The 27,579-nt window shown below is 44.6% G+C and overlaps 1 protein-coding gene across 1 annotated transcript in view; it reads left to right on the forward strand.

Annotated features, from left to right (window-relative positions):
* Positions 1–19,346: 19,346 nt before the first annotated feature.
* Positions 19,347–27,579, forward strand: part of UBXN1 (UBX domain protein 1) — a 73,747-nt gene continuing 65,514 nt past the window's right edge. The window contains exons 1-4 of the mRNA XM_069207191.1: positions 19,347–19,515; positions 21,535–21,605; positions 22,830–22,883; positions 22,998–23,119. Coding sequence (XP_069063292.1) covers positions 21,547–21,605; positions 22,830–22,883; positions 22,998–23,119 — 235 coding nt within the window. The 5' untranslated portion in view covers positions 19,347–19,515; positions 21,535–21,546. The remainder of the gene's footprint in view (positions 19,516–21,534; positions 21,606–22,829; positions 22,884–22,997; positions 23,120–27,579) is intronic.

Below are 27,579 nucleotides of genomic sequence, written 5' to 3' on the forward strand. Positions count from 1 at the left end.
CGCCTCATTGACCTTCACACATGCCGTGGGAGAGGCGTGTAATAGCTTAACCCATGCGCAGACCCGCTGTCTAAATCCAAGCCTCCCTAACACTGCAAACATGTAATTCCATTCTAGAGGGTCAAACGCCATTTTACCGCCTAATGCCATCAGGGCTGTTTGCTCTGCTCAAAAGTCAGCCGTCAGGTAGAGTGCCCCGTACAGGCGCCAGAGGTTAAGCCGCGTACTCCTGTCTGGATGTACCAGGAATCCAAGGACCCCTTGAAGTCTGTTTGCCAGGACCTGGGCCTCCATATTTAATAAGTATATAGGCCTGCATGAGCTGCAAGCCATCGGGGGCTTACCCTCCTTATGCATAACCGTAATTGGTGTTGCTCTCTGATCTATGGGTAAGCAACCCCTCTTGCAGGCCTCCCCATGCATCGCTAGCACTACCACTACACCGGTCAGCCCTTTGTACCATTTGACTGGCAGTCCATTCGGGCCTGGGGCCTTTCCTGACCTGTTGGTCCCGCAAAGCGCAGGCTACCTCTTCTTCCGTCATTTCAACCTCCAGTGTGTTTCTGTCGTCTCTCTGAAGTACCTGTAGCTGAATATCCTTGAGGAAATCAGCATAGTCTTCTGTAGACATAATATTCTTGGAGGTGTAGAGGTCTTCATAGTATTCTGCAAAGGTCCCCGCTATGGCTGAGGCCGTCATCTGTAGAGCACCCTGTGCGTTTTCTATCTGTAGCACCAATGAGGTTCTCTGTCTCTTTGTTCCAGCCAGGTCAGAAATTTGCAGGCTTTATCACCATCTTCGTATAGCCATTGGTGGGCTGCGATTGCATATTTCCTGGCATGATTTTCCGCAAGAGACCTCAATTCCTGTTGCCTTCATTGCATTTTACTTTGGTCTTCCGAGGAGCCCGAGGCGAGGGCCTTTTCCTCTAGTCTAACCAGTTTCTCTCAATGTCTGCGCATCCCAGTCTGGACTCTTTCTTGGCTGCCCTAATCAGTGCCTGTACCTGTCCCCTCAAGACTGTCTTGAAAGCCTCTCATAGTGTGCATGCAGACACTATGGAGCCCCAATTTTCTTCAAAATAGTAATCTGCCCCATCTAGTAGTTTGTCCCAAGTCCCCTGTCTCGCAGGCTCCAGGCATTCAGGCAACAAGTAGTCCTTCATGTGCCCTGTCAGTGTGACCCCTACTGGGGAATGATCTGAATCACCCGCGCATGAATGACAGCATCCCTGAATCGGGAAGCATGGATGCTCAGTGTGAAAATGTAGTCCAGTCGGGAGAAGCTCCCATGAGTTGCAGAGAAGTACGTGTATTGACTCATGTGGGGATTTCCATCCCTCCACAGGTGAACCATGCCCAGTGCCCCGGCAAACTGGGAAAGCAGGCCACCACTCCCTCTGTTATCGGGTCCCCCAGATCTGTCCACCCCGCGTCCATAAGTAAGTTCAGGCCACCTCCCATAATTGAGATCTCAGGGGGAAATTCCATCAGTAGGTCCCCAGCCTCTGGAAGTGTTGCTTCTTTTAGACGAGTGGGGAACTTTTTCCAGAAACCAGAACAGTAAAGCCTGTTCTCATAACACCCTCCCCCCCCCAGTTACCCTCCATTGTGGGTTCATTTCTGCCCACAACATTTTGCCTCTAAGTTAAGCCTGTCTGCTCTGTGCCATAGCTACCTGGGGGTTGGGCTGAGGTTTAATTAGTGACTTTAGTGGTTCATTCTGACAAGGATTGTCAATATTACTACAGGGGCTGCACTCCCTCACATGGAAAATATCAAATGGATGCAGGTGGAAGCAGAACAAATTAAATTTTAAAACAGGCTGTAACAAAACAGTCTGAAGGTAAAGAGAGAAAATCAGCCATAAAGGAGGAAGATGGACCTAGACAAAGACAGTGTCAGGGCCCTTCTCATGCTAACACTCCATGGCGCCCTAAATTCACATCTCCACTGCCCTTTCATCACTATAAACATATTATATTTTACCTATGTACCTTGCAAGAAGTGATAGAAATCCCTTTCTGCCAAGGAGCCCTCTACTGTCAAAGCACTCTATTCCGCTGGAGCATTGGGTACTGAGGGACATCCCTGGCCCACAGATCAGTGGGTGTAAAGGGGGCAGCCTAGGCGTGCCTAACAGTAGGTGCTGAAGGGGGGACTTACAACACCCTTTTAGGAGCAGTAAGTGCAGAGGGACACTCAAGCCCTCACACCTAACGCCTATAGCTAGGATGACCAGTTCAGTTCATGTCATCCGGACACCGTTTCCAGGCCCGACAAGTTATTGTTCACAGGTATATTAGTCTGATTGGTTCAATAGAAGTGAACCAAGACAACACCCAGAAAGCATTAAGTTATAACATGTACACTCAATATCTTCTTATATGCAACCATATTTAATATTCAAGTCATAGTCCATGTTGTGTATATCAGTGTTCCTTAACCTTTTGACTTTTGTCCACCCCCACTTAATCATTACTGGAATCTGGGGTCCCCCACTAAGTCATTACTGCAAACTCGGGACTCCAGGCTGAGCAATGTCACTGATTTGAGCCACAAAATAATACATACATGATGAAATATTGGATTTATTTCACAAATGTATTTAAATAAATCACAAATTTAATTGTAATAGTTAGGTTAAAGCTTTTGTAAATTCGGTTGAGGCAACCCATCATCCATTATATATGCTGTCTGGTGCACTTGCACTGTCCCTCAAATCAATCTGAGGATCCCCACTTAATTTTTAGCCTCCAACTTTCGATTCCTTCACATTTACAGAGCGTTTAAAAAGTTGCAATTTTACATTTTGCTTCATTTATTATACACTTTATTAATCTATTAATATTATTTAATATTCCGAGCAGTCGTGGGCCCCCCTGAGTAGGCTTCAGCGACCCCACGAGTCCCCAGACCACAGGTTAAGAAACACTGATATTGACGGTAATGCTTCAGTCACAACACCGCACAACTTGTGACTGGATAAACTAATGCTGAAGAATTAACAATGTCCAAACAACTTATTCTTCACAGCCACCAGTGCTATGTGGTCTCTGTGCCTTTTCAAGGCTTGTCTATTACTCCTGTCCAATCTCTCATTTCAAAAATAATGTTTATATTCTTGAACCCAACCTTCACATTATGAACAATTCACTCCGAGTAACTAAAATTGCTAAGAAATCCTTTGCTATGACAACAGCCTCCACAGCAAATTCTGACCCTCCCAATTCAGAACAGTATTGACTTTCCTACTCTCTTCAATTTATATCTCGCTTTTCTGCTTGCCTTAACTTTCAAAATATCGGTCTTCAGGAAGACCGCCTTGTGGCAACTGACTTTTCCAAAATAGAAGGACCAGAATTTTTAATTAAGTTGTTGTCATAGCAAGTAAAGGGTCATTACTCCTCATCTCTGTCCTCCTCGTCCCAGTCTTTACTTGTTAGAATTTACCAAATAAAGAAAGTGCACTGACACATTAGATGCTCAAAAGGTGTAATAAGAGAACAATTACATCATTGCTGTTTTCAACATAGTAGCACCAAATGAACCTGCAGAATCGATAAATCCAATTGGTAATACTTGACAAAAGTAAGATGGAACAACAGTGCTGCTACCCTACAAACTTAATGAACGGATGCCCCATGTGCCTTCGCCTATAATGTAGCTTGTGTGGACCTCCCCTGGATACCCGAAGGGGGAACCTCTCCAGCTGATCTGTATGCCTGGGATATTGGCTGGCAAACCCAGCTGCTTATAGTTTGAGTGGAACGTTGCTACCTTTGTTAGCTGTACCAAATGAGACAGACAGAGACTTTGGCTTCAGAAAATCCTGAGTCCTGGACAAATAGACAGACAATGTATGACTAACATCTAATCTGGGAGGAAAACCCTCTGTCTCAGAAGGAAAAACTTGTAACACCTCTTCCTGACCCAAATGAAAAGGGGAATGAACCTTTGGAATAAAAGTAGGATCGAACTTAAGGACCACTCTATCTGGGAAGAAACGCAAGTAGGGGAATGAAAACAATAGAGAAACCCAACTCACCTAACCATTTTGCTGAGGTAATTGCCAGCAAAAAAGCTGTTTTAGCAGATAACCAAGACAAAAGACGTGTCTAAAGGTTCAAAAGGGGCAAACTGTAAACCCTTCAGAACTATTGACAGTTCCCATGAAGAGACTGGAGCAGAAACCAGCATCTTTTTGTATATGAAACTCCTTAGGAACTGTGAAAACACTAGAGATACCTTCGAGAAATTACTGCGGATGTTAAGAGCTTTTATGGCAGCCCACGGAGAAGAAAGTGTAGAAGGTGTAAAGCTATCCCTAAAAAAATCCAGAATTAGGAAGCTATAAATGGATAGAGGGTTCAGGCCTTTAGCAAAACACCACTTTTGAAATAAACCCCAGCGTTTCTTATAAGATTTCAAGGTTGAAGGTTTGTGAGATACTTGAATATCAAAGACTACCAATCTAGAGCACCCCAGCAGCTCGAGACCTACCCACTCACACTCCAGGATGTCTACTGGAGGTGTTGGAGATGTGCTACTGGGAAAACAGAGAACTGGAGTGGACATGGATAAATGCCAAGCTGAACATGCTAGCCCTTGGAGAGGTCCATCAGAAATAGGAACCAGGGCCGGCGTACCCAAAATGGAGCAATGAGAATCACTTTCCTCCTGAATCTTCTGAAGCACCTTCGGGAGGAGGGGAATTGGAGAAAAAGCATAAAGAATCCCCTTGGGCCAAAGGAGTGAGAGAGCGTTGATTGCCTACATTTGAGGAGACTATGGGCCTGATTTAGATATTGGCAATAGTGACGGGTATTCAGTCCACTGAAATCCAAATCCCATTATTTCCTATGGGATTTAGATTTTAACAGATAGGATATCCGTCACTGTTGTGACGGAGTAACCCATCCGCCAATATCTAAATCAGGCCCTATGTCTCCAAGCAGAAGTGCGGAAGCATTGCATTGTGTGGTGATGCAAATAGATACAACCAAGGAGTCCCGAATATGGCACATATCTGAGTGAACTTCCTGCAGGAAAGATAGTATGGGGGTCATTCTAACCCTGGCGGTAAAAACCGCCAGGGCGAATGACCGCGGTAGCACCGCCAACAGGCTGGCGGTGCACCGCTGGGCATTCTGACCGCGGCGGTTCAGCCGCGGCCAGAAACGAGAAGTCGGCGGTGTACCGCCGACTTTCCGCTGCCCTTGAGAATCCTCCATGGCGGCGGAGCACGCTCCGCCGCCATGGCGATTCTGACACCCCCTACCGCCATCCTGTTCCTGGCGGGTCTCTCCCTGGGGGCCCCTGCAGTGCCCATGCCAATGCGGTGCGGTCATTTGGCGGTAACCACATGGCGGGCGGCGACCGCCGCCCGCCGCGGTTAGAATCACCGCCTATGTCACTGTGGAAGGCATGTTCTGACTCAGGCCGTTGGCCCTGAAATTCAGAGTCCCTTGGATATAGGCGGCCGATTGAGCCAGAAGATGAGTCTCTGCCCACTCAAATTGTGAGGTGCCAAAAGATTCAACTTCTCGCTCTTAGTGCCACCCTGACGAGTCAGATAGTAAAGTGTGATTTGGTTGTCCGTCCTCACTACATTTTGACCTAGTAACTGGGGAGCAAATACCTGACGTGTCTGCCACACCACAGTCAATTCTCTCCATTTCGAGGATTGACTTGTCTCCCAGCTGGACCAGGGGGCTTTACTTTCTTGATCCGTTAGCACAGCACCCTAGCCCCGCAAGCTAGCATCTGTTGTGAGTTAACTTGGGAAGGAATAAGAGAAGGGAACGCCCCTCAACAAATTAACCTCCTTCAGCAATTAAGCCAAGTCCTTCTTGAAGAGAGCTGTGACTGAGATCCGTTGATCATAGTTCTGAGAACTCAGCTGCCAATAATGAAGGGCATAATGTTCCAGTGGTTTGAGATGAAACTTTCCCATAGGAAAACTGTGGTAGCAGCCATAAGACCTTACACCCTCAACAATGCCGTTGCTGAAAGAGAGGATTGTTGAAGATGAAGGCCGACAGCTGTTTGTATGGCAGAAATTCTCTGAGCTGGAAGAAAAACGTAGGCAAGCACTGTGTTGAATTGGACCCCCATGAACAGTTTGTCTTGACTCCGAGATTTGATTTTGGGTAGTTGATGACAAACCCCAGGTCTTGGAGAATCTTGAGAACCAGCTGCACATCTTCTTGAGAATTTAAAAAAGTAGGAGCAGATAAAAGCCAGTCAGCAAGATATCTCGAGGAGGGGTGACAAGAAAAGGAATTTGATAGCTGGACTGATGAACTGTAGAACACATTTGGCTGCAATACATTTCTCTAGTTGAAGGTAAAACTGTTTCAACCTTGCTTCCAGCCTCCAGGTAACCATTTGCTTTTATGTTCATGACAAGATGGAATGTTTGTTCGTTTTTTGGGGGCCTATGAGAAGCTGCGGATGCTCCGGCTGAGGATGAGGCTGCTCATAAACTGTCAAAAGGTAATATCTGAACTGAAACATGCAAGCAATTCTATGTTTGGTAGAATAGGTGTTTGATCCTCACTGTTTTGGATAACATCATACAGTGACTGAAAATCCTATAGATGGGCTCGATAGGCATAAGTTGCTTATGGATTCACCTGAAGGGAAAAAATTGCTCCACCGTAGGAGCGTTTGATTGATGCCTCAACCTTCTTGTCAATTCATCTGAGGCCAGACTTAATGTAGAAGCCATTGTTGCTAGCATAGTATTTACTTTGGATTTTGTGGGGAAAGTTCCTCAAAATCCTTGAACACATACAACTTATTCAGAAAACGAGGGAATGAGTTTTTGTCAGGATCCTTCCATTCTTTGCACATTATTGACTTGATTAAATCATGCAGTGTCAGATCATGCGACTGCACAGAATTCTATTGGGAATAAAACCCTTCTGTTGTTAGGGCTGTTCCTCAAATCCTAAGATTTCTCCGATATGCTTAAGTAGGTCTTTTCATTGTTAACCATGAACATATTCTCTTCATGGTTCAGTCAGTGTCATCATTACAGTGATCCACTTTTTGTTTTTTAGATGCAGACTCCTCCAAAACGGAGTCCACAGTCTCCTTGTTGAGAGACTGCAGCTCTGTGTGTGAAATCTGCAAGACCTCTTCCTCTTCATCAGGATCGGCTCCTTTCTGGCATCCTTCCTGATTTCCACAATGCTCAGGAACAAAGGTGCTAAAGCAGCGTTCTTCCTGTTTTTAAATGTTACTGGGTGATGAAATCTCACTCCTGCAAGAGTTTGCAAGTCAATAAGACAATGCACGCTGACCTCAGCATCAGACACCGTCAGAGGCGTGAACAAGGCTCCCCAGCACATGGAGGGATAGCACGCTGCTGAGCGGTGCAAATACATCTGTGGGCCCAGTGCCAAAGGAACAGTGACTAACATCACCAAAAAACATGTAAATGTGAATAACAATGCAAAATGTTCTAGCATTCACGTCAAGAATTTTCACTTCTAGTAAGGACACAAAGGAGAGGATTATGCTTCTCTTTTATTTTACTGCAAACACAGCAGCGATTAACAAAGTAAAAAACAAACACTACATTGAGTCATAACCACCCTCTCTTTGACCCTCTAATCAGGACCCATCAGCCCCTATTAAGTCCACAAAACACACAGTCCTTTCTCTTTCTTTGCTCAGAGGCATTATTCACATGAAGAAACTTGACCAGTACAACACTGTCCAAAAACACTTGCAACTGAAGCCCTCGCATAATCCACTGTTGTCTCATGTCAGATGAGGACTGTAGGACCGGCACAAAAGGTGCAGAGCTGCCGAAGCAGACCTCTTGCCACTTCTCTTAGAACTTCAAAGGATGAATCCCCAACTTCTAAGCTGGTTTTGAGTCTGAAAAGAGATAGAATTGTCCTAATACTTTGACCTCATGATTCCATAATCACTCTCATATAGGGTGGGTAAGACATAATCATAGCAAATTCAAAAGTAAATATCATTATATGTACAAACATTTATCAACTTCTCTTTGTGTGATAATCCTTGCCTCTGTGTCCTTAATAGAACTGAAAATTCTTGATGCCAATGCTAGAACATTTTTTATTCTATGTTAGGACCAGAGGCTTTGGATTATGATTGTTTAAAGCTGTGCAACCACTCCAGATGCCACATCACCAATAGGTTTATGATAAAATAATTTAAACGTAGAATCCGAGGACCAATTGGCAGCAACTATGATATCCTCCAATCTAGAACCTGAGAAAAAAAGCCTTAGAAACCATACCTCCCCTGACCAAATGAGCACTAAAAATGGAAGTATCAATACCAGCCTTTCCTAAAAGCCATCTGACCCAGCACACTGCAGAGGCAGAAGAAGCTGGACCAAATACTCTACCTGCTATATCCAAAGCTTTAACGTCAGATACTCTTCGGCAAGAAATTAAACATACTAAGAGTGTCATTTTTGCGGACAATTGCTTTCTCATTAGAAGGCCAAGCTTGCAAAAATGTGAGTACCACATTAGCATCTCAAAGAGTTAAATATTTGGGAAGTGGAGGTCTTACCACGCACACCCCATAATAGTTTACATAACATGGGATGCTCACCCACTGGTTTACCATCTATCTGAGGGTGTTTTGCCCAGATGGCAGATCGAAAATTGTTAACCGTTCTGTAGGCCAAACCCTGAGAGGCTAAGTAGGATTAAAAAATAGCTATCATTTGCACTGTGGTCCCCACGGGGTACACACACCATTGATTGCACCAACCAACCAATTGCTTTCAGGCTGAGGCATATCGCTTATGCATACTACAGGCCAAGGATTGTGAAAGCAAGAACTTAGGCCCATATTTATACTTTTTTAGCGCCGCATTTGCGTAGTTTTTTGCCGGAAAAGCGGCGCAAACTTACAAAAACCAATTCTATTTTGTAAGTGTGCACCGATTTTGCGTAAGAAAACAACGCAAATGCAGCACTAAAAAAGTATAAATATGGGCCTTAGTGTGCTCTGAAATGTCCGAGACCTGTTTAAGTCTTCCGATATTCTCCATGCCATGAGAGACAGTCGTCCCTCCTGAATTAAAGGGTTAGGAGAACCCCTCAGATCTAAAAGAAGATCCGGTGATGACATGATCCGAATTAGAGTGGCACAACACAGAGCCATTGCTACTGGAAACCACAATTGTGCCCTCCAATAGGGGGTTGCTAGGATTATTTCCGTTGACTGTTGACAAGCTTTGGAAAGAACTCTGTGAATCATCGAGAATGGGGGAAAAGCATATATCTGACCCCCTGTCAAAGACTGAAGAAATGCATCCAAACTCACCACCAGAGGATCTGGTCTTCAACTGTAAAACCACAGAAGGTGAGTATTCAGATGTGGCGCAAAAAGGTCCATCGTACAAGGAGCCCATTGGTGGTTCAGAAACTGAAAGACATGAGGGTGAAGTCCCCAGGCACTGGAATCCCGAAGAAATAGAGAGCTTCAATCCGCAACTATGTTCATCTTGCCTGGGATATCTTCTGCTGTTACAGAAATCTGATGACTCAGGCTGTAATATCAGAGGTCCTGGGCTATCTCTGCTAAAAGTCAGGATTGAGTACCCCCCAACTTGTTGATGTATCTCATCGCCAAAATGTCCAACTTTAGAAGGATACAGCATTTCGCCTTGTGAGGGCAAAGGGTTTCCCCCACAAAAGAACCAGCGAGAAGTTCCAGGCAGGTGATATGATATTTGAGTTCTTCTGAAGACCATCTGCCCCCTGTTTCCACTTGTCCACATCTCCCACCCCAGCCCCATCTGTCGGCATCAGACTCTATGATCACTTTCGGAACAGAGGTGAAAATCACTCTCCCATTCCATGTGTCCATATTAGTCAACCACAAAAGGATTTCCACTCTGACCTCCTGAGAGAAGGAAATCTTTTCTGAGTTGGAAAGAAACTTGCGAAGATGAAGAGTTTTCAGATGTTGTAGGACCCGGTAAAGTAGGGGTCTGGAAATATGCCTGGATGAAAGAAGCTAGGAGGCCTACCAGACGGGCAAGTACCCTCAAGGAAATCGAAGGAGCAGACAATGCTTTCTTCAACTCTTTCTTGATGGCTAGTCTCTTTGTCAGTGGAAGTTTGAGTTGAGCTGAAACAAAGTCTATCTGAAAGTCCAGGACGTATATGTTTTTGGTAGGGATCAGGTGAGATTTCTCGCAGTTTATAACAAAACCTAAGTCCTGAAGGAGATAAATTGTCCAAGAAAGATGGAGAAAAACTAATTGTCGCTGTTGGGCCATGATGAGGATGCCGTCTAGAAAAACAGTCAGATTAACTCCTTTCTCTCTGAGCCATGGGTTACTGGACGCATAACCTTGCTAATGGACCCAGGAGCCGAAGATAGACCGAATGGCAGAGCTGAGAATTCGTAGCACTGGTTGCGCCAGAAGAATAGAAGAAATCTGCGATGAGGGGGAAATATAAGGATTGTCAAGCATGCGTCTTTTGGATCGTGATGCACCATCCAATCACCTTCTTGTAATAGTCTTGTAGATGAATGCCCTCAATCTTGATATGTCTGTAAACAATCCAAGAATTGAAGTGACATAGATTGAGTATTAGGCGAGAGCCCCTGCCTTTTTTCTGGATGAGAAATATCGTACTTACGAAGCCTTTAGGTGAGGATGAGTTTGGACAAATGCCCTCTTTTGAAGAAGAGATTATGGGGGTTATTATGACCCTGGTGGGCTTCAGACCGCCAGGGTAAAGGTGGCAGTTTTACCACCAACAGGCTGGCAGTGAATACCGCCACATTATGAGTGTGGCGGGTTGGCCTCTGCCAACCTGCCTCATCTCCACTCATACCACCAGTGCGGTCGGAGCTGCTGGGTCGGAGATGAGCATCTCCAACCCGGCGGTCCACAGAAGACCGCCGGCGGTATGAGGAGCCGCCTTTCCACCAGGGTTTTTGCGGTGCTAGCACCACAACGAAAACCGTGGTGGAAAGTATACCAGTGACAGGGAATTCCTTCCCTGCCACCGGTAGACGACTCCCCCACCCCACCCCAGCAATCCCAACACCCCTTCACCCCGCCTCCAAACACAGCACCCCCTCCAACACCGTCCACAGCGCCCCCAGCCAGACACAGCGCCCACTCCCTGCATACATGCACACGCACACACTCACGCACCACTCATGCACTCATTCACGTACACTTACACGCATTCACTCACACGCATCCATACTCGCATTCACCTCAGCACTCATACACGCATTCAACCACGCTTATTCATACCCATCCAAACACGCATACACACACGCAGACAAACATGCACACTCACACGTAGACAAACACGCATTTATGACAACTGTAAAGAAATGGCTCCCTGTTGCAGTTACCCCCCACTTTTTGCCTGATACTGATGCTGACTTGACTGAGAAGTGTGCTGGGACCCTGCTAACCAGGCCCCAGCACCAGTGTTCTTTCACCTAAAATGTACCATTGATTCCACAATTGGCACACCCTGGCATCCAGATAAGTCCCTTGTAACTGGTACCTCTGGTACCAAGGGCCCTGATGCCAGGGAAGGTCTCTAAGGGCTGCAGCATGTATTATGCCACCCTAGAGACCCCTCACTCAGCACAGACACACTGCTTACAAGCCTGTGTGTGCTAGTGAGAACAAAATGAGTAAGTCGACATGGCACTCCCCTCAGGGTGCCATGCCAGCCTCTCACTGCCTATGCAGTATAGGTAAGACACCCCTCTAGCAGGCCTTACAGCCCTAAGGCAGGGTGCACTATACCATAGGTGAGGGTACCAGTGCATGAGCACTGTACCCCTACAGTGTCTAAGCAAAACCTTAGACATTGTAAGTGCAGGGTAGCCATAAGAGTATATGGTCTGGGAGTCTGTTTTGCACGAACTCCACAGCACCATAATGGCTACACTGAAAACTGGGAAGTTTGGTATCAAACTTCTCAGCACAATAAATGCACACTGATGCCAGTGTACATTTTATTGCAAAATACACCCCAGAGGGCACCTTAGAGGTGCCCCCTGAAACTTAACCGACTGTCTGTGTAGGCTGACTAGTTCCAGCAGCCTGCCACACTAGAGACATGTTGCTGGCCCCATGGGGAGAGTGCCTTTGTCACTCTGAGGCCAGTAACAAAGCCTGCACTGGGTGGAGATGCTAACACCTCCCCCAGGCAGGAGCTGTAACACCTGGCGGTGAGCCTCAAAGGCTCACCCCTTTGTCACAGCCCAGCAGGGCACTCCAGCTTAGTGGAGTTGCCCGCCCCCTCCGGCCACGGCCCCCACTTTTGGCGGCAAGGCTGGAGGGAACAAAGAAAGCAACAAGGAGGAGTCACTGGCCAGTCAGGACAGCCCCTAAGGTGTCCTGAGCTGAGGTGACTCTAACTTTTAGAAATCCTCCATCTTGCAGATGGAGGATTCACCCAATAGGATTAGGGATGTGACCCCCTCCCCTTGGGAGGAGGCACAAAGAGGGTGTACCCACCCTCAGGGCTAGTAGCCATTGGCTACTAACCCCCCAGACCTAAACACGCCCTTAAATTTAGTATTTAAGGGCTTTCCTGAACCTAAGATTTTAGATTCCTGCAACAACAAGAAGGAGGACTGCCCAGCTGAAAACCCCTGCAGAGGAAGACCAGAAGACAACAACTGCCTTGGCTCCAGAAACTCACCGGCCTGTCTCCTGCCTTCCAAAGAACTCTGCTCCAGCGACGCCTTCCAAAGGGACCAGCGACCTCTGAATCCTCTGAGGACTGCCCTGCTTCGACGACGACAAGAAACTCCCGAGGACAGCGGACCTGCTCCAAAAAGACTGCAACTTTATCCAAAGGAGCAGCTTTAAAGAACCCTGCAATCTCCCCGCAAGAGGCGTGAGACTTGCAACACTGCACCCGGCGACCCCGACTCGGCTGGTGGAGAACCAGCACCTCAGGGAGGACCCCCGGACTACTCTACGACTGTGAGTACCAAAACCTGTCCCCCCTGAGCCCCCACAGCGCCGCCTGCAGAGGGAATCCCGAGGCTTCCCCTGACCGCGACTCTCTGAAACCTAAGTCCCGACGCCTGGAAAAGACCCTGCACCCGCAGCCCCCAGGACCTGAAGGACCGGACTTTCACTGCAGAAGTGACCCCCAGGAGTCCCTCTCCCTTGCCCAAGTGGAGGTTTCCCCGAGGAAGCCCCCCCTTGCCTGCCTGCAGCGCTGAAGAGATCCCTTGATCTCTCATTGACTTACATTGCGAACCCGACGCTTGTTCTATCACTGCACCCGGCCGCCCCCGCGCCGCTGAGGGTGAAATTTCTGTGTGGGCTTGTGTCCCCCCCAGTGCCCTACAAAACCCCCCTGGTCTGCCCTCCGAAGACGCGGGCACTTACCTGCAAGCAGACCGGAACCGGGGCACCCCCTTCTCTCCATTGAAGCCTATGCGTTTTGGGCACCACTTTGGACTCTGCACCTGACCGGCCCTGAGCTGCTGGTGTGGTGACTTTGGGGTTGCTCTGAACCCCCAACGGTGGGCTACCTTGGACCAAGAACTGAACCCTGTAAGTGTCTTACTTACCTGGTAAAACTAACAAAAACTTACCTCCCCCAGGAACTGTGAAAATTGCACTAAGTGTCCACTTTTAAAACAGCTATTTGTGAATAACTTGAAAAGTATACATGCAATTGGAATGATTCAAAGTTCCTAATGTACTTACCTGCAATACCTTTCAAACAAGATATTACATGTTAAATTTGAACCTGTGGTTCTTAAAATAAACTAAGAAAATATATTTTTCTATAACAAAACCTATTGGCTGGATTTGTCTCTGAGTGTGTGTACCTCATTTATTGTCTATGTGTATGTACAACAAATGCTTAACACTACTCCTTGGATAAGCCTACTGCTCGACCACACTACCACAAAATAGAGCATTAGTATTATCTCTTTTTACCACTATTTTACCTCTAAGGGGAACCCTTGGACTCTGTGCATGCTATTCCTTACTTTGAAATAGCACATACAGAGCCAACTTCCTACAACAACACTTATACTTGCTTGCACACACGCGTGCACACTTACATGCATACACGCAGACACACACACACAACACCCCCTCCCCTGTCAGACGATCAACTGACCGGGTCCAGGGAGGAGGTTGTACATAATACGGCAGGCAGTGTACTACTGGCGGGGTGGGGCTGGTGGTGGAACTGCTCCAGCGCCTCCGCCCACCAGCACGACTGCTGCTGGATTTCCGCCCAAAGTGTGGTGGAAATCCAGCAATACCTGTGATATGGTGGGCGGAAGACCACCAGCACTGGTGGTCTTCTGGCGCCTGCGGCTTTGGCAGGCTTCATGGAAGACCGCCAAAGTCATAATGAGGGCCTATATCTCTTGATCTATAAAGAGAGTCTCTTGTTGGGAAAAATTTAGCAGGGGGAAGGTAAGTCTCGAGAGGAGTTGCATAGAACTCTAGATGAAATCCACTTACCATTTCTAATATCCATGCCTCCTGCGTGATCTGATGCCAATTTTGTATAAACAAACTCACTCTGCCCCCTAAAGCAATCCCCCCCAAAGGAATAATTTTTAACTGAATAAGAGATGTCTTGGTTGGGTTGTCCTCCAGTGGAGTTGCCTCTGTGAGTACAGCCTCTGCCCCCTCGGTTGCGTGAAAGGTAGAAATTAGCGGGACCGGAATAACTGGAAGCTTCTCTGCCTCTGACGGTGTAGTATGGCATAGGGGAGGTCTGGTAAATACAACAGCCTGATGCCCAACCTCTGAAGCAGGCAAAAAGCCACTGTTAAAGACTTTCTTGATTGATATTTGGGCCTTGTCAAATGCAGAAAATGTGGCCACATATCTGGCTAAGTCTTTGACAAATATTTCTCCAAACAAGAGACCATTAGCAGGCTGCCCAGTGTCAGAAGGAGCTAGTTCGGCCAAATTGGGGTCTATTCAAATGAGTAGATACTTGCGCTGTTCTGTAGAAATCACAGTTGGCATTACCCAGCAGGCATATAGCATGTTGAGACCACTCCAAGGGAACATCAGGATTTACTGCTGCATGAGTTTCTTTTGCCTGTACTGCTAAATTCAGTATTTTAGTAAGAGGTCCTAATAAATCCAACAGTTTGTCCTGGCCCCCATGCCAGGCCGTGTCAATGCCCCTTTTTGAATCCTTAGCATACTGCGAGGATCCAGTTCTGGGCTATCTGCTACTTTCCCAGGAAGAGAAGTCTAGGACATTGAGATCGAAGTGTTGTGTACCTCCTTTAAAAAACGTTTTCTTAGTCGCACCTGGACATAGTCGACCACCTCTTGGCAAGGGGTCCATTCCGATGACTTAAGATGAACAATGTCATCAGGGTTGAAATGCAAATTCTTACTCTGAGGGAGGGAGGAAGACTCTCCTGTATTATTGGACTTTCGTTTTCGTTTTGCCACTGGCTCGTATATTTAATAATCGGTCTTCCTCTGAATCAGAGGAAGTTGAAACGTCTGTTGTATTCTGAGGTTCTTGACCTGAGGTGAAGCTCCCTGGTTCGTGGAAGACCCATAACCATGATCAAGAAGGACACACTTGATAGTTTTCTCAAAAGGATCTCTGGGAGAAGGACTATGCTCTGATATATTAACCTCTACAGGGAACCCGATCCTGCGCCTAACTTTCTTATGCCAAAGTTGAAAATGGGCTGAGCAAAGGGACGAAGAGCTCTTACCAACGCCTTATTAACTGACTCTTGCACATGAAAATCTAAGGCTTCCACTAGGCGCTCTTCCATTTGTTAGTCATAAGGCCTTTCAACATACTTCCTATATTGATCATCCTCTGGGTATTGGTGAGCCTTGTTTTCACAGGCAGCAAGATCTCCAACAGAGGTAGTTGTGTAGTGGTAGAAGAATGTAATAGTAAGGGGGGAACCCAGGGGCAAAAGGAGCAAAATATTGCTCCAACCGGCCAATCAAAGTGGAGGGAGGCACCTAAAAAATCCCCTAGAGTAGGCTCTTAAGTATTATTGCAGCCCACCGGGCGTAACAGGGGAAAATCTTTGTGAAAAAAGCAAATGAGCTCCAAGAGTGTGGAGCAGTAGAACTTCCCGGTGGCAGAAACGTGCGCACAGCTGAACTTAGGAACTGTGAGATTGTGCACATGCGCAAGCGCAGAGTGAGAAAAAGAACTACTCCCTCACTTTTCTCTGCTGCCAGACTCCCTGCTCCACGCCGGTAAGGTGAAAAAACGGGCTCTGAGTCCTGAATGTGTAAAATAGGACGTGTGCTTCCTGTGGATAATTAGGCTTTAAAATGCGTGTTGTCGCAGAATGTTAAAGATATTCAAACAACGCTAATGGGATGACACATGGGGGCAGGGAGAGTGCCATGCCACAGACCAGAATTTCAAACTAATGTAAAACCTGCAAAGAAGGTGTTGCTGGGCGTATCTAAGCGATGCCACATGCTAGGGACATATGACAGAAAATTAGCATACATATATCTATATATATATATATATATAGAGAGAGAGAGAGAGAGAGAGAATATAAATAATAATAGAATGACATTTATCTATGGCCGTGTAAGCAGCAAAGAGGAAGGGCTGTGTGTTTTCTGAACTTTATAGGGGCTGATGGGTCCAGATTAGTGGGTCATAGAGATTCATGGGTATTGTAGTGTTTGTTTATTACTTTGTTATTGGGTGCTGTGTTTGCAGTAAAATGAAAGAGAAGCATAATCCAAAGCCTCAGATCCTGACGTAGAATAAAGTGTAGCTTACCTCTGACCCGCAAGGACAGAGCAAACACAAGAAGACAGGTCGGAGGGAGGAGCACTTATTCTGTTTATGGAAATAAAAAAACAGCCTCAGGTTGTAGGGAGTCAAAGAACCCCAGCATGGCTAAAACCTATGTTGGAGGCAGAGTCACCTCACAAGTAAGGACTTGGACAAGGAGGACAGAGATGAGGAGGTAACTAACTGAAAAAAAATGTGTAGCAAAACAAATAATTTTAGGGCTTCAGACACACTAGGAAATACTCAAATGCAATGTTTGTATTTAAAAAAGAGAGAAAAGAAAAGAAATAGGGAGTCTCCAGCTTCCATGAGTATTGACAAAAATGAGACCATACCTTGAAATATTATTCTCCAAACACTAGCAGAAGGTTGAAAGGTATGTGAATTAACCCAAAAATTATGTTATTTTACTTTAGTCCCCTTACTAGTTTTCCCCACTTCATTGCATGTTAATAAGTAATGTAATGCCCCGCAACTGGTCCTAACCCTTCATCTTTTAAATGTCTACATACATTGTTGAAGCTGAGGATAGCAGTCTCTGATGAGTGTATTGTGACAAGCGGTAGTGTTAGCGCGTCAGACCTTAAGTAAACTTACAAGGGAGATGTGAATAGGTCGATAAACCTTTTGACTCGCTTTGAGGTTTTCCCACCATATATCCCGTACGTTCACAGATCAATAATCGATAACAATCAATAACATTAGCAATCAATGAGAGTCAGTAATTGTCACACACCATGACCTTGCAGTCATGAATAACCACACCTTTATATAAAAGTTAGAATATTTATTTCTCTACATTAACAATGCTAATGTCACATAAAATAATCTCAAAATCAATTGATAGTCATACAGATACAGGACTGGCTGACCGAAACGGCAAAAGAATTGCAATCTAATCAAGGCTTGAGCTACTACACATTCTAAGGTTACGGTGCAAATTAATAACAAGAATAACTGTGCGAAGGATAGTACATACACTTAGATTCAACAAAGGAAAGACATCAGTTGTTATTACATATAGCGAACTTCATCAGTGGCAATCCTAACTAACACCGTATTACAATTAGCATGTTTGGGCTTCATGCAAAACAATTTAGTCAACACAAATTTGGAAAACATCTAACTATGGCTCTATCAAAATAGCGGTTGGTACCTAGAAACAAAAGCAAACAGGCATGGCAGACAACATCAGCGATAATATACCTCTCCTCAATTGGATCGGCAAGCTAAGATAGTCTTCGTCATTAGGACATCAGTCTGGTCAGCAAGGCATCAGGATTCAGCATCAAAGTTCAGAAAAGGCAAAGTCTCCTTAAGCAATAAAGTTAGGCACGCCTCTTCTCAAGACGGTCAAGAAAATAATGGCGGTATGGCAATGGAGAATGGGCAAAATGGTCTCTTCTTCTTCATTGCAGTCCGGCTAAGTTAGATTTCCTAAAACTACTTCCCAAGTCCCTATTGGTCAAGGGGTCGCATGTTCATAATTTGTCCAATAAAATTAAAACTTCACATCTATAATTCTACTAGTACATGGTTCACATGTCGATGATTGGCTCCTCTTGTCCTGCTCTTGTCATTCGGCTTGTCGGGTAACAATATGGTTGCAGCATGTACTCCAGTCAGAGTCTCCATTGTATTCTCCTGAGAAGGTCTTACACACATTACATAAAACATTGTTGCATTTGTTAGTACAGCATCTTCTAGCAAGCAGTTTTCAGGAGAAAGACTTTTAGCTAGGAGCACATGGACAGTACAGTGGAAAATCACAATTTAATTCTCTACGCAGACATTTTATTAAACCCCTAAGAAATACAGCTTGACTTGAGGCCGTGCAACTAGGCCCAGACCTTGCTAAATTAAGGCCTACAATTAATAAAGCTAATACATAGCGCTTAATATGACATATTACTACCTTAAACAAACATAAGCTCAACATTTCATATTAATAAGCCATTAGTAGGTACACTTCATGAACATTGGAGGCACTCACGTGGGCACATTTTTTAAATGTGTGCATTATTTTTCTCTAAGTTAAGACAATTTCTACACAGATTCAGCACTCAAAATACATGAATATTCATTAATAAAATCAGCGTTAACAGTAGATACATCATATCCTATACTGGAAAGTAAACTGTGGTGCCCAGTCTCCTACAACTGCAGGTCTTCATCTATGTCACGCATTGGCATACATGCCAACAGACCGGATTCAGGTGGAGACTCCCTATTATTGAGGCAAAATGTGTCTTTATTCTGCCTGTCTCCCTTCTGAAATTGCCTCTCCTTCAATATTAGTCAACTGGGAAATACATTCTCCCTATTTTTTTGTTTTAAGTCTTCCACCCTCCTCTTCTAAAATGTTGACATGTATGCCCACTCGGCTCTTCGATTTACATTATACACAAGTATTCCTTTAGGTCGTGGCAGACACGTGCTGGAAAGAGCCACAGGAAGCAACCTGATGGTGACGTAAGCTTAAGCCGGGTGGCTCTCGTCACCCAGTCATTCATAGTCGCAGTGGACTGGGAGGAGAGCGAGCGGAGTCCACAGGAAGCGAGGCACCAGTGACGCACAGTACAGACCGGCTGGCTCTTGTTGGCGGAAGTCCGCACAGCCGTGGACGGATTCGCATGGGTCACAGGGGTTTTCCGGCTGGTACAGGTCCGGAAGGTACTCATTGAAAGCAGCGGAGGAAAGCCGGGGCGCGCAGCAGGTACATAATTATTCTGTGTCAGCAGAACCTATGTCGGGAATGGAGTAATCCGGCATCGCCCTTGGCGGGTCCTGCTCATTCTACGCGAAACGGCGGCCCTAGTCTTAACGCACCCTCATTATGGCAGTTATGAGTCGGGCAGCGGTTGCTCATATATGATGGAGTACTCTGCGCTCTCCCCACCCCCGCTCGGACTGAGCACCCGTGTCAGGCAGGGACGCCGGACCACATCTCCCGGCTTTTGTCATGCCAAGACAGACGCTGAGTGGTTGACGTGTAAAGTTCTCTTGATAACACTTGTTTCGTGTGCCAGCTTCTACAATACTGATGGGACTGCGTATCAAAGTAAATAGTCTTTCCAATAGAGTGCGCGTGACAATGTATTTCTACCTTATAAGAGCCTGATTGCTAGGAAAATCTGACGCTCACCCGGCCTCCCCATCATACCGTACACGTACAGGCTACGCCCCTGGATTTGAGATCTCTGAGTGGGACGTGACTTCAACTTGAATAAACTCGGTGAATAATGGGATGCTCGGAAAGATGAACTAATAGGACAGCGTGTGCCAAGGGAGATACTTGAGGTTGGGCATCAAAATACATGAAAAAGGGGAATCGTTGTAAAGAAAACATTACATCGTGCGTGGGAGAGGGTTTACAGAGCGGTACCAAGAGAAACATAAGGAGCAGAAGATGAGGCTAGAGAAAGGAAAGATAAAATACAAAAACACGTTTTGAGTGGGTCAAAACACTTAATTGTTAAAAAGAAATGTAAGGGCATGAAGCCACCAAGACCAGTCATATGGAAGGGGAGGGACTGGACGAATGTAAGAGAAAGATACGAATGGGTCCGGATACGGGAAGGGCATTATACGAAAATTAACCTTTCAGAGACCATGGCCAGCGGCGTTTTGTGTGGTGATGGGGACACAGAACGAACATTTTTAAAATGCATTCATTTTGTGGTTTAGTACAAAAAATGAACGCTGGACAAGGGTAGACGAACACACGATGCTAAGAAATAAAAGGAGTTAAAGGTATCAACAGATAGAAAGGTGGATCTGCATTGATAAGCTTGGAGACATCGCTTGGAAAAATAAAATAGTTCATTAAGAAAATTGTAATATAATTTGTATACTGTTTTACAATATCCTAAATGCTCTTCCTTGCACGGGGTTGGTGCGTTAGGAAAGATAAAAAAAGACTCCTATTGGGGAACTGAAGTCGGTATGTAAAAAGAATGGGCTTCACTTAATGCCAGTGTCTTGTAAATAGTTTGCATCCCGTCCCTGACGGGGAAGAAATAAAACAAAAAAAGCAACAAGTCTTTTTAGGTTTAATTTACCCACATGAACAATATTAATGGTTGATTGTCAGCTAATCCAATCACAAACAAATCAATGTTAGCAATACTATTTAGAGACCCGAATGCCGTACAGTCATTATTTATGTACAGAAACCATTAAGAGACTCGAAATTAAACACTGTACCGAAGGTTCTACAATGGTGTAGTGTGGAAAAAAGTGATCACATAGCGTAAGTGGATGCAGTGATAAGGATAGCATAGGAAGGTGGCCGTGACATGGGCAATAGACTACAAAGTGGTCCGTTGCAGGGCTTATACATTAGTGTTTGATTTAGAGTCAGACCGTTTTGTGCTTTTTTTTCTCTCTTGATTTGCACCAAGTCTTTTGAGGAAAAATAAGTGCTGGTCCTCAGAAATGAGGAGGACCGCCCCACCCCCCTTCAACCACATGCTCAGATTAAGCATTGTTGCATAAGGGAATGGAAATGGGCAGTGGTCGGGAAATTATAACTTGAAGTAGAAGGGGAAAAGGAGCTAAAGAAATTGAGTAAACCTAGGGAAAACGAGGTGCTGGGGACGATCAATGTTTTAGAGTTGGCTGCTGCTTTGATCCCGTCTGTTATGTCTCTGCTTAGGTATTGAAGATGATGGATGACCGTCAGTGTTCTGCAGTTGGCTGCCGCTCTGATACCGTCTGTTTTGTCTCTGCACAGGTATTTGGGATCATGGCGGAGTTTTCGGCACTTGAAAGCCTGTTGGAGATGGGATTCTCCCATAACAGAGCGTAAGAAGGTTTTATATGCCACCAAGCATGTGTTGTATATGTTTACACTAGGAGTGTCAACCCAAGATCATTGTAACCACTCTGAATCCCTTGAAAAACACTTGAATTGCTGTGCCTGCACACACACCTCTATGCAATTGAGGGTCGTACAGCTTCTTTGAGGCAAGCAGTATATCTCCAACTTGTGCTGAACTTGCTTGGTATGAGACGTTCTCTTACCCTGACTGCACTGTTATTCTTAAAACCAGTTTCTCGCACCAACGGGTACGTTTCCGGGTTTACACTAAATGTGACGAGAAGTTAAGAAAAGTAAAATATGAGTCACAGACACATATTAAACCCGGATAATACTTATTGATCACAAGACGTTAAATAGATTTTCCCGGCTGAATTCCAGGTGGCCTTGGTGGTTATGATATTCGATCTTAGTTATGCTCGTTTGTACAGCAACAGACGGTGGGGCAGTGGGATTGACTTATACTGTTAATTTATAGATGAAAGTTGCGCAGAGTTCACAAGTTAGTTGTTCTGTGACAAGTAAGAATAGTTCATCCTGTTCTGGCATTTGTTTTTTGCATTTGCAACTTTGTTTCTTTTTCTTTCTCTGAATCGGGACTACCAGTGCCAGAATGCAATAAGAAAACCAAGGCAAGCTACTTCCATCTGGCATGGGATGACATTATATTTTTGAGTTTAAGGGAATGTACGGTAGGATTTGCGAACATAATATTGACGATACATAAATCAAGAAAAGGTGCAGGGTAGCGATATGAAAATCAGTTTTAATTGATACAAGAAAAAAAGGAGGAAATAAGGATTTACTGGAAGTGAAATACACAGTTAAGACAAAGAAGACTTGGAATTGGGAGAAACATAGGGACCAGCAAGCTAGCAACATTTCCCCTGTTTTGAAGTTAAATGTTCTATATAAACACTGCTGAATATCTGTTCCCCTAAACCACAACTGATTTGAACCCCTCTGGCCTGTGGATCGTCTCACCACAATAGTGGTACTGTGGCTATACATTATTTCCCTTCATTTCTGCTCCATTAAAACGAGGAGGGAAAGATTAAGGGCCAGATGTATCAAACGGTTTGACCCATTCTATGTCTTTTTGAAAATGTGTTCATACATATGGCCCTAAGTCTAGTACATTGACATAACCCCAGTGCTGCATGGTTCTATCCTCTTCTGTAACTTTCACTTTGCTCCTTTCTTAACAGAGAGAAAGCATTGGCGCTAACAGGAAACCAAGGCATCGAGCGTGCCATGGACTGGTAGGTGTACCATAAAAAATTCTAGGCTGAGTCATTGAAGAAATATTGGGATTGCTGGTTCTTGCAGCTAACTACTTTGCCGCTTACCATACATGTTTTCTCCGTTATCACCAGGCTGATGGAACACGAGGCTGACCCTGATATTGATGAACCCTACGTTCCTCCTCAGGACCACGTTTTAGGCACACAAGAACCACCCGAAGGTCATATACCAGAGGCAATGGATGTAATTTCAGGTAAGATGTAATTCGTAGGCACTTGTCCTCTTTGGGATGTCCTCGTAAAAGGCCAGACGCATGGAAAGGTTCAGTATTCCATCCTTTATGTAAGAAGGGTATTCCTGGGGAATCAGAAATATTTCATTTTATTGCTGTCATTGATGTGCTAAAGTTAATGTGAGGTTTCTCCTTAAGGAATCTGAGTATTTGCGAACAAAAGCCATCTTTTATAGGTTTTTTTTTAAGAGAGATTTTTGAACACATTATGGAGCTGTTTATACGATGACACTTTCAGTATTGGGCTATTATTCAATTCACCTCATCAGACCGTATTTGTTTGCTTGAATTGTTTACCAGCAAGGCAGTATTTGATGGTGTGGACAGGGTTTAGCTTCGAGGCAACCTTTCTGCATGAGGTATTTCACCAGCTTTAAGAGATCATCTATCATTGTATTTAGGGACTTTGGTGAGGCTAAAGGCTGTTGTCTGGCCACTAGTTTCAGAATATTAACCAATTAAAGGGCTGAAGCCAACATTAATTTTAGCACCCCATCTCAGCTTCTGTAGTGCTGATCTGAGTCAAATGCCATGTTTTGTCTAGAAACGACTCAGTAAATGGGTAATACTTGATGGCACGTATGTTAAACGGATTTATAGTATGCATAGCTGCGCTACATTAGGGCTTCCGAGCTCATTCCAAAGCCAGTGGAATATAGCGAATTTTACGACTGGAACAATTAAGTCTTGAGCTGCTTCCTAAAGCTAAAATAATGAGACACTGTTCTTAAATGACTAGGAAGTTTGTTCCCTAAGTTAGGTGCCATGTCCTGGAATGACGTCCTCACTGTCTTGCCTAATTAAAGCTAGGGATCACCTCTGAATTAAGGTCCACTGATCTGAGCAGCCTGACTGGGCGGTATGGTTGAATAATATTGGAAACTTAGCGCACCAGTGTATAAGATTTGCTGCACCACACATAAGGCCTTAAAATGCATCCTCTTCTCAATGGGAAGCCAATGTAAAGCCCTTACCTGCTGAGTCGCTGATTGAGTACTTGGCACATGGCAAAGGACCCTTGACGTTGCGTTCTGTATGATTTGTAATTTCTCTTTGGCGTATCTAGACAATCACAGGTGTAGCACATTGCACTAGTCTAAATGAGAAACCATCAGGGCCTGAATGATCATCTTTTGAGCTGAGGGAGAAAAAAGAGCAAAACTTTCTTCACACTCTGTAACACACCAGAGCAACAGGAGTTGATTGCCCTGACTTGAGGCCTAAAGGCCATCTACCCACACTCACAGATTTCCCTTTACTTCAGACTTGGGTTCAGTGAGTAACGCTAATATTACTGGTCACCGCTAGGGCCCCAGTTTCCAAACTGTTTGCATTGCAGAGGAATTTCTGACTTATTGGCATTAAGTTTCAAGAAGTTCGAGGGAATCCAATGGGCCATCACGTGGCTTACTTGGAGTCCTGAAGGTGTTATTGTCTACAGTAGTAACTGCAGTTGGGTGGTTTATCAGCAGGACCAAAATTATGATCTTTGTTAGAGACTAAAGGCATTGGGAAAGGTGGAATTTAAGCATTAGTCGAAGTTGTCATTTAGGCAACGATGAACTGTCCTTTTTGTCTCCCTAGAACTACCTTGGTGGCTTGCTAATTAAGACCGGAAAATCAATATTTTATAAAACAACTTTACAGAGTGAAAATTCTTCTTAAATATTTCCTTTTTGTAGGTTAAATGCTTAGGTAATAGGTACATTGGCAACTATGATTATTTCATATGCCATAAAACCTACATTTTCCATCACTTTATTTGCAGGAGGATATATCCTGGGATGTGGCCTTTTGGTAGAGTTGCCAAAGTGTACCACTTATAAAATAATGACTGCCTTTTCCTCCTTTAGTAACCTGGGACAGATATGATACAATTACTTACCTGTAATTGCATTACTAGGAGTCCATTCTCACTTTGGTTTGTTACTTTGTGGTGTTGCTGCACCTCCTAAACACCACCAGTCAACTCATTAATTAAAAAAAAAAAAAACTCACCCCACATCTCCTGTACATACAGAGTATATCAGTTGCCCTAGCACTCAAGAGCGAAGGCGGTAATAAATTAAAAAAGAAAGGGCTCATAGTAATGCAGTTGCTGGTAAATAATTGAAGCATTATCTAATCGTCCTCTGGCTTTGCTTCACTACTTGGTGCTATGTACTACAGCAAAAATAAAAAATCAGGACATCTGAATATGTATTCCAAGAATTTACTAGAACAGATTTATCCTCCCCTATTCACTCCACAGAGTTAAGGAACTCTGATCACGTGTTGCATGATTCTGTAATGCTTAACAAAAGTGGAAGAGGTCGCAGCCCTGCATATTTCTGCTATCAAAGCTTCTTGCAGCTGTGCCAAAGTAGCCAACATTGCCCTTGCTGATCTGCCCTGTAGGTTTTGCTCCCGTCTTGGCCAGATCAAAATTGACTAAAAAGAAGAAATGTTGAGATCTTTGTCATTTAGAGACTGTTTCCAAAGAGCCCTTCTTCCATCTAGTAAGTACAGATTTTTCTCCTCTGAAACACTAGGTGAAGGAAAAGATACTGGAAGAGCTAGCTCCCGTTCTCTATGAAAAGAAGAAGTAACCTCTGAAGCAGAAGAAGGCCCCAACCAGAGAATGATTCCGTCCTTCAAAACTATAAGTAACAGGTGCCTAAACAATAAGAAACCCAATTCCCCTAACCTCCTAGCTGATGTAATTGCCCCAAGAAAAAAGGTTTTTAATGTCCAACTCTTAATGAGCACTTAATTTTAAAGTCTCAAAGATAGATCGCTAAAAGACTCCAGAACCATCTGTAAATGCCATGATGGTATGTAGGTTTTGGAAGGTCTTAAATTGTTAAACCCTATGCATAACTTCTTGATTAAGCCGTGGTTGGCGGATAATTTATTCTTAGATCCCCTGAACACTTGAATGGCTGGCCTTAGAGAACTCAAAGTGGAAACTTTAAGATCTGAAGAAAACCCATCATGAAGAAAAGAATCTGCACTAGAGTTGATCTTTGAGGAGTCAAATGCGTAGACCCACGCGTTCTACTGAAGGTGGACCAATGTCTCTTATAGGACTATAGAGTAAAAGTCTTCCAGGACAATTGCACTGTTTAGGCAAGATCCTGGAGAGACCATACATCTTCAGTTCTTCCCTTTCAATCTCCAAGCTGTCAACTTAAGCCTTTCCTATGCCCTGTGACGGAGGGGAGAACAGTGTTGAGGGATTGGGAATATCAGCAACAGAATCTCCTGACAATTCTTCATTGGTATCACAAGAGGATACCATCAAGAGTGTGAGCAAGAAGGAGCAACTCAGATCACCTAAACCTTCCTCTCCCTGACCTTGATTAGAAACCTTAGAATCAAAGGAAAAGGTGGAAAGGCATAAAGGAGCCGCTGAGGCCATGGGCAGGACATCCGCTCCCAAGACCATTTTTCCTTTGTTCTTGAGGAAAGCTTCAGTAGGAAATTCTGAGGGGTTGAAAAAAGATCTATAATCTGACTCCCCTCCCCATACCTGACAAATCGCCGAACAACGTGTATGACTTGAGCACATTTCCTGGGAGGAAGAGATCACCCTGTTGAGCCTGTTTGCTACAGAATGTGATACCTCCGGAATATAAATGGCTGATATCTACAGCACTGTCTGTTCTGCCCATAAGAATATCTTATCTGAAACCATGGCTAGAGAGACTGACCTTGTTCCACCCATCTAATGAGGTAGGATTTAACAGTCCTCTTGTCAGTCTTGACCAGAATCACCTTGCCCGTCAGTAGTTGGGAACATCCAGACACAGTTAACCAAATGGCCTTCAATTATCTCCAGTAGGAAGACCTGCTTCTCTGTGATGGTAACCAAGGCCCCTGGACCTGAGGAAAACCATCCAGGTCCCCCAGCCTGCACTGCTAGTGTGTGCTGTTACAACAGGTGGCAGAGAAGACAGTAAGAAAAATCCCTTGTTGAGTTTATGTGGGATTAGCCACCAGTGAAGCTTCTGGACTACCACCTGTGGTTTTCGGAGTTGGAAAGAAAAGTCCAGAGAGGCTGGATTCAAATGGTGCAGGATGTGCCTCCCGATTTTGCTGCTCCTGCAATCTGGTACACAGCACCATGAAGATCTTTGCTGTAAAATCTCCTTGTACTTGCAACTAATCTGCTGTTTAGGTGAAAGTAGGGAGAGTATTTTTTAAACATGATCTTGGATTATCTGAATCCTCTTGTCTGAGAGAGTCTACTTCTAGATCAGTCTGATATTTGCTCCAATGAACACTTCGATCTTGTTAAGCCTTTATCTGAGATTTTCGAAGATTTATGAAAAAACAAGCTTTATTAGTACTGAAAGAACCCTCTGTGTGCATGTTTGTCATGAATTCTGATCAAGAGTGAATCAGCCAGTTGTCCCGAAAAGGCTGCATGAAGATTCCCT

The sequence above is a fragment of the Pleurodeles waltl genome, chromosome 9 (assembly GCF_031143425.1).
Source record: "Pleurodeles waltl isolate 20211129_DDA chromosome 9, aPleWal1.hap1.20221129, whole genome shotgun sequence".
Classification (NCBI taxonomy): domain Eukaryota; kingdom Metazoa; phylum Chordata; class Amphibia; order Caudata; family Salamandridae; genus Pleurodeles; species Pleurodeles waltl.